General features: G+C 44.6%; 1 protein-coding gene across 1 annotated transcript; it reads right to left on the reverse strand.

The window, feature by feature from the left end:
* Positions 1-72: 72 nt before the first annotated feature.
* On the reverse strand, positions 73-10,084 carry LOC120037518 (U4/U6 small nuclear ribonucleoprotein Prp3-like). The gene is made up of 17 exons (XM_038983550.1): positions 9,914-10,084; positions 9,365-9,512; positions 9,023-9,153; positions 8,423-8,590; positions 8,192-8,275; positions 7,767-8,050; positions 7,532-7,653; positions 6,483-6,670; positions 6,139-6,305; positions 5,911-5,993; positions 5,292-5,438; positions 5,057-5,156; positions 4,721-4,834; positions 4,444-4,562; positions 4,132-4,209; positions 1,337-1,392; positions 73-1,131 (listed from the first exon to the last, which is right to left on the reverse strand). The coding sequence occupies exons 2-17, from the start codon at positions 9,507-9,509 to the stop codon at positions 982-984; spliced, it is 2,136 nt and encodes a 711-aa protein (XP_038839478.1). The 5' UTR covers positions 9,510-9,512; positions 9,914-10,084; the 3' UTR covers positions 73-981.
* Between the last annotated feature and the right edge of the window lie 1,561 nt (positions 10,085-11,645).

The raw sequence follows: 11,645 nt of genomic DNA on the forward strand, positions 1-11,645 counted from the left end.
GTGTTACAAATCCAATGCAGCAGCTGAAAATAATTGTAAAAGTGCACAAAGCTTTCATTTTTCATTAAAAAGTATTGTCCTGCATGTGTTTATTGGCAACATATACAGGATCAAACATAAGGGGAAGACACTTTATCCAAAACAAACATCTCGAAAGAAAACAATTTTGGGTCAGTCAATATTTGACTAAATGTGGTCATCCCACAAAAAACTATTGTGTCAATTTTCTTTAGAAATAAAATAAAAGGCCAAAAACATGACACAAAAACCATAGTCAAATGAAACATACGTTTCAAAGTCTTTAGTTACTTCTATGCTGATAGGTTGGTTTTTGTTTATTCGAAACAGGGCTTTTGCTTGGGAATAGTACATTGCGGCAATATTTCAGAACTGTATTTGGACCACAGCTGGGCTTACACTCAGGAACTGTAGTCAGGTTGAGAAGCCAATAGCAAGCTATAGAACACTCACACAGTGGAGAGATGTCAGACAGTATTAAACACTGACACACAGCAACTGACAGCCTGAATGACATCCTAACTACTAGAAAGATGGTATCACAGTTATCAACTCTTCCACAAAATGTGATTGCAGAACAGTGTACAATATCAGTGCTCAATATCTATACACACCATATATCCCTCCTAATCTACGCCCTCGCCCTCATCCATTCTCTAACCAGCACTTCCTTTCATTCATTCACTCCCAATCCGTCTCCCTCCCTGTCTTAAGTCAAGTCACCACACAATAACAGGCAGGCAGTCAGCCATACAAGGCTGGGTTGGGGTTGTGAATGTATCTGTAAGAGGGGTACAATCACCCCTGACCTTTGCATGTCTCTGGTGCACGAGGTAACAATGCGCTTCACCACTGATCCAGGATCAGATAACTCCTAACCATTATGAGGATGAACAACTATCGGACCCTGGGTCAGTGGTAAGGGATCCTTCTGCCTCCTCAGCTCTAGTGATGCTCTTCCCTTCAGTCATCAGTGCTCTCCAGCACGCTCTGGCTCAGAGCCAGGTCCCAGTAGTGTTCTGTTCCGTGCTTCTTAAAGTGTTCTCTAGCCATGTTCTCTGTAGGACACTGCTTAAACTTAATCTCCCCGTAGTTACGCTCCTTAGCCGTGCCCTGGGAGGATGGAGGAGGAGAGGGGACAGATGGAGGCAGGAGAGAAAACAGCAGGGGAAGAAAGAGAAAGACAAGGTTAGATCAGTCTATACAATCAATCCATTTTAAAGAAGCCAGTTGTCCAAGATGAACATGATTATTATATGAAGCATGCATTACACTCCTGGAGCGTTAGTCAAATAAGATGTAATGGTTAACCACTCACCTCCCAGACCAGGCTGCATCTGTTGTTCTTCTTGGTCTCATCGTCTGCATCTGGATCTGACAGACAGAGGAGAAAGGAAAACGGATTCAGAACCACAACAACTACAGTGAAGTATTATGTAATATAAACAGTAAGACATACAGCGTGGATCATCAACTAGATTCAGCTATGGGCACATTTTTTCTTGAGCAGATGGTCAGAACATAATTACAAATAATTTGCAAATTGACCGCAAGAAGCCCATACAGGTAAAATTTGACGACAACAATCATTTCAAACCATGCTTACATTTGTATACGATCACATACAGTGGCAAGAAAAAGTATGTAAACCCTTTGGAATTACCTGGATTTCTGCATAAATTGATAATCAAATTTAATATGATCTTCATCTAAGTCACAACAATAGACAAACAGTGTACTTAAACTAATAACACAAATTGTATTTGTTGTCTATATTGAATACATAATTTAAACATTCACAGTGTAGGTTGGAAAAAGTATGAACTCCTAGGCTAATGACTTCTCCAAAAGCTAATTGGAGTCAGGAGTCAGCTAACCTGGAGTCCAATCAATGAGATGAGATCAGAGATGTTGGTTAGAGCTGCCTTGCCCTATAAAAACAACTCACAAAATGTGAGTTTGCTATTCACAAAAAGCATTGGCTGATGTAAACCATGCCTCGAACAAAAGAGATCTCAGTAACCTAAGATGAAGAATTGTTGACTTGCATAAAGCTGGAAAGGATTACAAAAGTATCTCTAAAAACCTTGATGTTCATCAGTCCACGTTAAGACAAATTGTCTATAAATGTAGAAAGTTCAGCACTGTTGCTACTCTCTCTAGGAGTGGTCATCCTGCAAAGATAACTGCAAGAGCACAGTGCAGAATGCTCAATGAGGTTAAGAAGAATCCTAGAGTCTCAGCTAAAGACTTACAGAAATCTCTGGAACATGCTAACGTCTCTGTTGACGAGTCTACGATACGTAAAACACTAAACAAGAATGGCGTTCATGGGAGGACACCACAGAAGAAGCTACCACTGTCCAAAAAAAACATTGCTGCACGTCTGAAGTTTGCAAAAGTGCACCTGGATGTTTCACAGCGCTACTGGCAAAATATTCTGTGGAGAGATGAAACTACAGTTGAGTTGTTTGGAAGGAACACACAACACTGTGTGTGGAGAAGACAAGGCACAGCAACCCAACATCAAAACCTCATCCCAACTGTAAAGTATGGTGGAGGGAGCATCATGGTTTGGGGCTGCTTTGCTGCTTCAGGTGATGCAACAGGACAATGACCCAAAACAGAAGTAAATCAACAGAATGGCTTCAACAGAAGAAAATATGCTTTCTGGAGTGGCCCAGTCAGAGTCCTGACCTCAACCCGATTGAGATGCTGTGGCATGACCTCAAGAGAGCAGTTCACACCAGACATCCCAAGAATATTGCTGAACTGAAACAGTTTTGTAAAGAGGGATGGTCCAAAATTCCTCCTGACCGTTGTGCAGGTCTGATCCACAACTACAGAAAACGTTTGGTTGAGGTTATTGCTGCCATACTTTTCCCACCCTGCACTGGGAATGTTTACACTGTGTGTTCGATAAAGACATGAACATGTATAATTGTTTGTGTGTTATTAGTGTAAGCAGACAGTGTGTCTATTGTTATGACCTAGATGAAGATCAGATCAAATTTTTTGACCAATTTATTTAGAAATCCAGGTATTTCCAAAGGGTTCAAATACTTTCTTGCCACTGTATACATGTATGTATGTTCGGACTACTTTGGAACAGATTTGCAAAAATTACAATCACTTGGAGTTGATTTGTTGCTGTTTTTAGTATTTTATGAGCCAATCAGTTGTGTTGTGACAAGGTTGGTGGGGGTATACAGAAGATAGCCCTATTTGGTAAAAGACCAAGTCCATGTCATGACAAGAACAGCTCAAATAAGCAAAGAGAAACGACAGTCCATCATTACTTGAAGACATGAAGGTCAGTCAATACGGAAATTAAGAACTTTGAAAGTTTCTTCAAGTGCAGTCGCAAAAACCATCAAGCGCTGTGATGAAACTGGCTCTCATGAGGACCGCCACAGGAAAGGAAGACCCCGAGTTACCTCTGCTGCAGAGGATATGTTCATTAGAGTTACCAGCCTCAGATTACAGCCCAAATAAATGCTTCACAGAGTTCAAGTAACAGACACATCTCAACATCAACTGTTCAGAGGAGACTGCGTGACACTGGTGCTACCACAGCATTCTACAGCCATACGTCATCCCATCTGGTTTGGGCTTAGTGGGACTATCATGTGTTTTTCAACAGGACAATGACCCAAAACACACCTCCAGGCTGTGTAAGGGCTACTTGACCAAGGAGAGTGATGGAGTGCATCAAATGACCTGGCCTCCACAATCACCCAACCCAATTGAGATGGTTTGGGATGAGTTGGACAGCAGAGTGAAGGAAAAGCAGGCAACAAGTGCTCAGTGGAAACTCCTTCAAGACTGTTGGAAAAGCATACCTCATGAAGCTGGTTGAGAGAATGCCAAGAGTGTGCAAAGCTGTCATCAAGGCAAAGGGTAACTACTTTGGAGAATCTAAAACTTAAAATATATTTTGATTTGTTTAACACTTTTTTGGTTACTACATTATTCCATATGTGTTATTTCATAGTTGTGACGTCTTCACTATTATATTGCAACGAAGAAAATAGTACAAATAAAAGAAAAACCCTTGAATGAGTAGGTGTCCAAACTTTTGACTGGTACTGTATATATAAATTAAATTCTCACCATCTCTCTTGGAGTTGTGTTCTTCCCATTTGATTCTGCTCAACATGAGCCTCTTGAACTTCTTCTGGGCTTTGGGACCTGAGAGAACAGTACATGCATGCTCAGTCATGTAGTTAACTCTGGGGTAAAGAAGAACCCATTTACAGCAACAAGTCATAAGAAATGTTATGAGATTTTCATGAGTAATTCATGGTAATTAAAGGCAACTTGAATGGTTCAGACTCAGTGAAAGTAGACCCCATTTAAAGAGACTAATATGGTCCCTCTCCCCTCACACCCTTCCCTCCCTCCCTCCATCCACCCCTCTCTCACCTCCCTCCACCACCACCATGTTGACGTCTCGGTGTAGCACCACGGTGCCCGTCAGGTACAGCTGGTTGGCGTTAGCTTCCACCTTAAACTTCTTAGCCGGGTTGTGGAGGTTACGGATCCTGAGGGAAAGCGAGGGGGTGAGCGAGCAAGTACGAATGAGTAGGAAAGGCACACGGACACACTATGCTGTAAATAGTTACATGTGTACAGAGACTTACCTAAACACTATAACATGCACACAAAACCTTACACTATCCAAAGACAAACCCTAACTCACCTATAGACTGAGATGTGAACTCCAAGACTCAGGTCCTCTTTCAGCTTCTTCACCTTCTTCTCTTTTCTCTGCTCGGTTGTGAGCTTCCGGGCTGCATTGGCCTCCTCATGGGCCCTGAGGACAAACACACAGACAGCCGGTTATGTAGTGAGAGATGTCATATGGGGAAGGGAAAAAATGGTGAGCCAGGAAGTGGGTGAAATAGGAGCAGTGATAGATGGGAGGCAGAAAAGAGAGAGGGGGGAGAGAGAGCGAGGAATAATTGGTTAATATATGAGGGAGGGGTAAGAGAAAGAGGGGACAATACAGAGAGAAATGTGTAGTGGTTTGACTTACTTCTGTCTCTTGGCCATCTGTGCTCTGACGTGGGCCTCTACCTTAGTGGGATCCTGTACTGCCTCCGTACCCAGCACTCTCATCAGGTTAGAGATGCGCACTGACGGGACAAACACACTCAAGGTTAGAGATGCACTAAAACGGGGAGGAACACAGGCCTCAAACAGGACTACCACTCAGTAAAACGTTGAAGAGAAAAGCAGCATTACTTCAACAGCCCATGTCTCGATCCTACCTTTAGGTTCTGGGGGGGGCATGAGCCCCAGTCGGACCTTCTCCTGTAGCTCTTTCTGTCCCTCCCTGCGAGTCTGTCTCCTCAGCTTCTTCTGTTCCTTCTTAGTCAGGTACACTCCCAGAGTCACTCCTGGCTTGTCTGTGTCCACTGGAGAGAGGGAGACCAACACTTAGAGCGGCCTTCTCAAACTGAACAGTAGTCTACGCCTCTCGGTCAGGTTGTCAACAAGGCGGCACGACGCATCGTTCAGAAACATACATCTCTTTTACATCAAATATGTTTGAATTTTCAAACTAGTTTTCATCTGGAAGGCAGATAAAGGGTTTCCATCAAAACCAAACCCTTTGTCATGTGAAAACAGAATCCTAGTCATTACTCCACACGCTTAATTAGGTCACTTTTGTTTTGAGCCGACTTCGCCGTGGGCATTGAACAGGTCCCCTGGGTCACACCTGGGCGGCAGCCCCGTTCCATATCGAACGCAGTCAACTTTCAACCCATGCAAAACACGCCTACACGGGCGACCGGGTGAGATGAATCTAACCCCGACTAATATCCAGGAGCCCTTATTGGGACCTTGACATAAAAGTAACATCAAAGAAGGGATGTGTGTGATTACCGGGGGGGCTGATCTGAGCAGGGTGCTCCACCAGGTTTGTGACTCCAAACAACTCCATCGCCACAAAATTGGTATCTGTGGATCTGAGAGAGAAGAGATGTGATCAGCACAACAAGAAATCTGGAAAATGGTGGAGAGAGGACTTTCATGACAATTCTTCAAAAGGTATACAACTTGGATATAGATGTTAGGATGACTAAAGTGGGGATTAAATGTGTAAAGACTCACAGGTCAATGTTGGAGGGGAGGATGTACGAGTCCCACCACTCAATGATGGGCACCTGCCCGTCCCCCAGCATCTTCTTGGGGGCAAAGAGGGCCAGCTTGGTGGAGGCCTGGATCCCCGTCTTCTTGGCTGCCTGGGCGATCTCTGTCTGCAGCTTCTCCAACTGGGCCTGGACAGGGGACGGAGGTGGTTTTGGTTGTTTAATTTCCATTTTGCAGTTAATGTTACACTCTACAAATAGTTTTTTCCTCTCTGTGTATTGATCAATTGTTGTGAAACGCTTTCAAAATAATAAAAGGCTATGGTGAGAGGTGGAAGGTGACAGGTCAGGGGTCAGATTTGGTACCTTAGTTCTGATCCTCTGGGCAATCTTCTCAAAGCGTCCCTGCTCGTGGAACTTGAAGCCCTTCTTGGCTCGCTGGGCGGGTGCTATGTTAACACGCCCGTCAAAGTAGATAGTGGACTCCAGTTCCTCGCCAGGCTTCTCCTTCAACTGCTGACGGAACTGCTCCCTCTTCACCGCACGGATATTAGCTGTGGATGGAGAGGAGATGAATGAACACAGTCAGATATTAGCTGTGGATGGAGATGAATGAACACAGTCAGATATTAGCTGTGGATGGAGATGAATGAACACAGTCAGATATTAGCTGTGGATGGAGATGAATGAACACAGTCAGATATTAGCTGTGGATGGAGATGAATGAACACAGTCAGATATTAGCTGTGGATGGAGATGAATGAACACAGTCAGATATTAGCTGTGGATGGAGATGAATGAACACAGTCAGATATTAGCTGTGGATGGAGATGAATGAACACAGTCAGATATTAGCTGTGGATGGAGATGAATGAACACAGTCAGATATTAGCTGTGGATGGAGATGAATGAACACAGTCAGATATTAGCTGTGGATGGAGATGAATGAACACAGTCAGATATTAGCTGTGGATGGAGATGAATGAACACAGTCAGATATTAGCTGTGGATGGAGATGAATGAACACAGTCAGATATTAGCTGTGGATGGAGATGAATGAACACAGTCAGATATTAGCTGTGGATGGAGATGAATGAACACAGTCAGATATTAGCTGTGGATGGAGATGAATGAACACAGTCAGATATTAGCTGTGGATGGAGAGGAGATGAATGAACACAGTCAGATATTAGCTGTGGATGGAGAGGAGATGAATGAACACAGTCAGATATTAGCTGTGGATGGAGAGGAGATGAATGAACACAGTCAGATATTAGCTGTGGATGGAGAGGAGATGAATGAACACAGTCAGATATTAGCTGTGGATGGGGAGGAGATGAATGAACAGTCAGACAGGTGACTGAAGATCGGGGAATAGAGCATGCTGATTGTGACAGTAGAGGAGAGTGTTGTACCTTTGAGCGTGGGCATGCGGTGTGTTAGCTCCACCTCGTTGCCGCTGGCATCCACGGTCCGACCCATATCATCCAGAATCAGAGGGGCCGGCTTGTTTGACTCACGGGCCTCCGCCACCTTCCTACACCCAACACACACACAAACTCAGATGACATACGTGTTAAACCTCCCTGTAGTATGACATGTATTTGTGGAAGTGTCTAAAGCCGGGTCTGTGGTGTATGCTATACTCACGGTGGTGCTATCCCCATGGCGTGTAGGTTGGCCAGCGCCACCAGGTTATGAGGTCCTCCAGTGTTCCCAATGGCTCCCAGTATACCAGGCTTCATGGCTAACTGCGACTGGATGCGGGCCTGCAGCTCGGCAGCCTTCCTAGCCTTCTCGATGGCATCGTTCATGAAAGTAGCTGCCTGGGAGGGAGCGATGGACTGGGCCGAGCCCGAGGAAGGGGCAGAGAGAGCAGGGAGAAGACGAGAGGCAAAGGGAGGGTCTGGCTGGGGAGTGGGCAGGGGCAGCCTCTGGAGGGGGACAGGAGATTGTGATAAGACAGTAACAACACAAGTCCACAATATCTGTCAGACATCTACACTTTTCATTTATAAGGAGGAGAAAAGCCAATCCTTCAAGAGAGGGAGAGAGTGGAGGAAGATTAGTCTCACCTGCTGGGAAGACACTGGGACGAAGCTCAGCTGTTTCTTCCTCTCCTCTATCTGTCTGGTGGCAGCCTCCATCATCTGTTTGATCTGAGGACAGAGAGAGAGAGAGAGAATGAACACATTGATTCATTTCACAAGGATCGTGACACGTCTGTATGTGAAGCAGGATCTTGGTACATGTGTGTTTCATATGGGAAACAGTGTGTATGTGAGTCTGTGTGTGTGTGTGGCTACCTGTATCTTAGTGAGCATGCCAGGGCTCTCAGTAGGGGGTGCAGGTAGGACCTCTGGTTCCTCCACCTCCTCGAAGCGGGGGACACGTTTCCTCTTCACCGGCACACCATCTCCTGCCTCAGGGACGTCCCGCCTCGCACCCACTTCCACCTCATCACCAAAGACATCCTGGGGGAACATCAGTAGGCGGCAATGGCCTGAGGCTTAGCCAGAGGCACAGCCAAGCAATCTAACCACTGCAATAATTTAAACAACCTCCTGGGGAATATCCACTCACTGTTTCCTGCTCCCAGGGGAGATATGTATGACACTAACATAATAAAGATCAAGCCTTGAGACAATGACTTTCTGTAGATAAATGAGTTACTGAGTTGAAATATCTGATAATGGTAGAAACTCACCTAGCCTATTGTTTATACCCATTCAATCCCTTCCGATATCTGTTCCATCTCCATGGTCTAAACATGTAGGTAGCTACTGGTTACAGGCTAATGTGTTCCATCTCTATGGTCTAGACATGTAGATAGCTACTGGTTACAACCTACAGGTTAACATGGATCGTGTGGTACAACAACAGCAGCAGTGTGTGGTGAGGTCTACCTTCAGGTCTCTCTTGCGGTTCCTCTCCCCAGCACCCTTGTTCCCACGGGAATTGCGGCTCTCCTCCAGGGCCTCAAATAGTCTCTCCACGAACCCACCGGCAGACTCATCCAGGAATGGACGCAGCTGGTCTGATGGGTCAAAGGTTAGGAGTCAAGGGTCAAATACAACATTTAAAGACTGCTGAACAGTTATCTGTTTGAGTCAGACCCACAAAAAACAGACGTCTGGAAAAATAGGCTAACAAAACAGATAGACAGCGTACAACACAGCTTTTCTGCCATCATTTCAGTGTAACATGTCACACACCAACTGCCCTCATAATCCCCCTCTCACACACACCTGTGGTCTTCCTCTTGTCCAGGCCCTTGCCTACACAGTGCAGGGCCGCAGTGACGACTGTAGGCTCAGAGAAACCCAGCACCTTCTTCACGGTCCGTTCCACCCAGGGCCGCAGCTCCTCCACCTCCCGTTTAGGAAGAGACATCGTCTACAACACAATGGTAGTCGGTAAACAAACAAACACACAGGAACAGACAAACTTCTTAGCTAGCCAAATAGCTAACCTTAGTGGCATGGATATGTGATCAGCAAAGTTGACAAACAGACCAACGTCACGTGTATCTGCCCAGCTAACGTTTTCTAGTTAAGTTAGCTACTAAAAGTTATGGTTAATTTACTTGCCAACTTAACACTTGCTATTTTTGTTTCTCTTGCCTGTTCACATTTCACCTGTCAACACAGATTTTTGCCAGTGTTGGCTAGCTAACTAGTTAGGACTCAACTACTAGCTAACTTGCTAGCTATGTCTCAACTACTAGCTAGCATTGAACCTTGTAGCTAGCTAGCAAGCGACAAGTCTGATTCCCCCGTGCGGTGAGATCAACTTACCAACCAGACGATTTCGTCCTTAACAGGTAAATATATCCTCTTATATCAATTATATTCTAAAACATTAATATTAAAAGATTGAAATACATAATAAATCCAAGCCGCTGTGAACAAACTTTCTGTTAGACGCGGCGTTCACACGACGTAAAGAATTCAGAACCCGGAAGCGGAAACACGTGAGGTATCTTCTTCTACTGCTAGTACTTGTTCGTTGTTGCCGCCTATCGTAAATTAATCATAAAATCAACATGTTAATAATAGTTTTTATTTATTTAACTAGGCAAGTCAGTTAAGAACACATTCTAATTGACAATGACGGCCTACCAAAATGCCTCCTGCGGGGACGGGGGCTGGGATTACAAATGTACAATAAAATATAGGACAAAACACATCACGACAAGAGAGACACCACAACACTAAACAAAGAGAGACCCAAAACAACAACATAGCATGGCAGCAACACATGAAAACACAACATGGTAGCAGCACAAAACATGGTACAAACATTATTGGGCACAGACAACAGCACAAAGGGCAAGAAGGTAGAGACAACAATACATCACGCGAAGCAGCCACAACTGTCAGTAAGCGTGTCCAAAATGTAGTCTTTGAATGAAGAGATGGCGATATAACGGTCCAGTTTGAGTGTTTTGTACAGTTTGTTCCAGTCGCTAGCTGCTGCGAACTGAAGAGGAGCGACCCAGGGATGCGTGTGCTTTGGGGACCTTTAACAGAATGTGACTGGCAGAACTGGTGTTGTATGTGGAGGATGAGGGCTGCAATAGAAAACAAAAAGAGTCTATGCTGCAGGCAGAGTACTTTCATCAAAATACAGATTTTCCAGAGGTAGTCTACAATTTTACCACTCACCGTGCATTTGACACAGATGATTGTCTTGTTGTTTCTATATTAGTACCGAGTCGATATTCAGGGGTATACGGTCATTGAGGTAGATATGTACATAATGTATAATAGGAATAAAGTAAACAGTAGCAGCAGCGTTGGCTATGTGATAAGTCAAAATAAGTTAGTGCAAAAAGGGGCAATGCAGATAGTCTGGGTAGCTATTTGATTAACTATTTAGCAGTCTTGTGGCTGGAGTCTTTGGCCGTTTTTATTGAACAGACTTTGAGGTACGTTTGCTCCGTTTTTGTGGGTTTGGCTTAAAGCAATGAGTGACGTGTTTAAAGAGAAGCCAAGCATTTTCATCCACAACCCCTCCCCGTATTTTAATTGGTCGTTCAGCACCCCCGTTTCCGTTTAATTGAACGTTACTCTACTTTTTTTTCGTACTGAACGCAGCCCAATAGTAGGCAACGCTACTTTATTGCAATTTGGATTGTCGGCCACCAGTCGGGAGTAGAGTGACGTTATAGGCTACAGCCTAGGTCGGCCTTGTCAATTGAACTTGCATTTCGAATACAATATATACACTGAGACATAGATACAACTGCATTAATGCGTTTTTTCAATCACTACGTGATGCGTAAACAAACTGACATGCATTCATAGAATTGGTTGAAAACACTGGATAATGTTGAAGATGTCGCCTTGTTTATTTGGTTATTTCCTTTCCGCGCCCCCTTTTCCTATTTTCCTCCAGGCGCGTGATGTAGGTCATCTGAGTCCAGTAGTAGTAGTTTGAGCACGAGAGCTGCAGTGTGAGCCGGGGGCTACCCCCGTCTGCCGGATTACATGCAACGCTCTCCCGCCCTTCTCCACCCTCTAGTCT

This window comes from Salvelinus namaycush, unplaced genomic scaffold (genome assembly GCF_016432855.1).
Source record: "Salvelinus namaycush isolate Seneca unplaced genomic scaffold, SaNama_1.0 Scaffold174, whole genome shotgun sequence".
Lineage (NCBI taxonomy): Eukaryota > Metazoa > Chordata > Actinopteri > Salmoniformes > Salmonidae > Salvelinus > Salvelinus namaycush.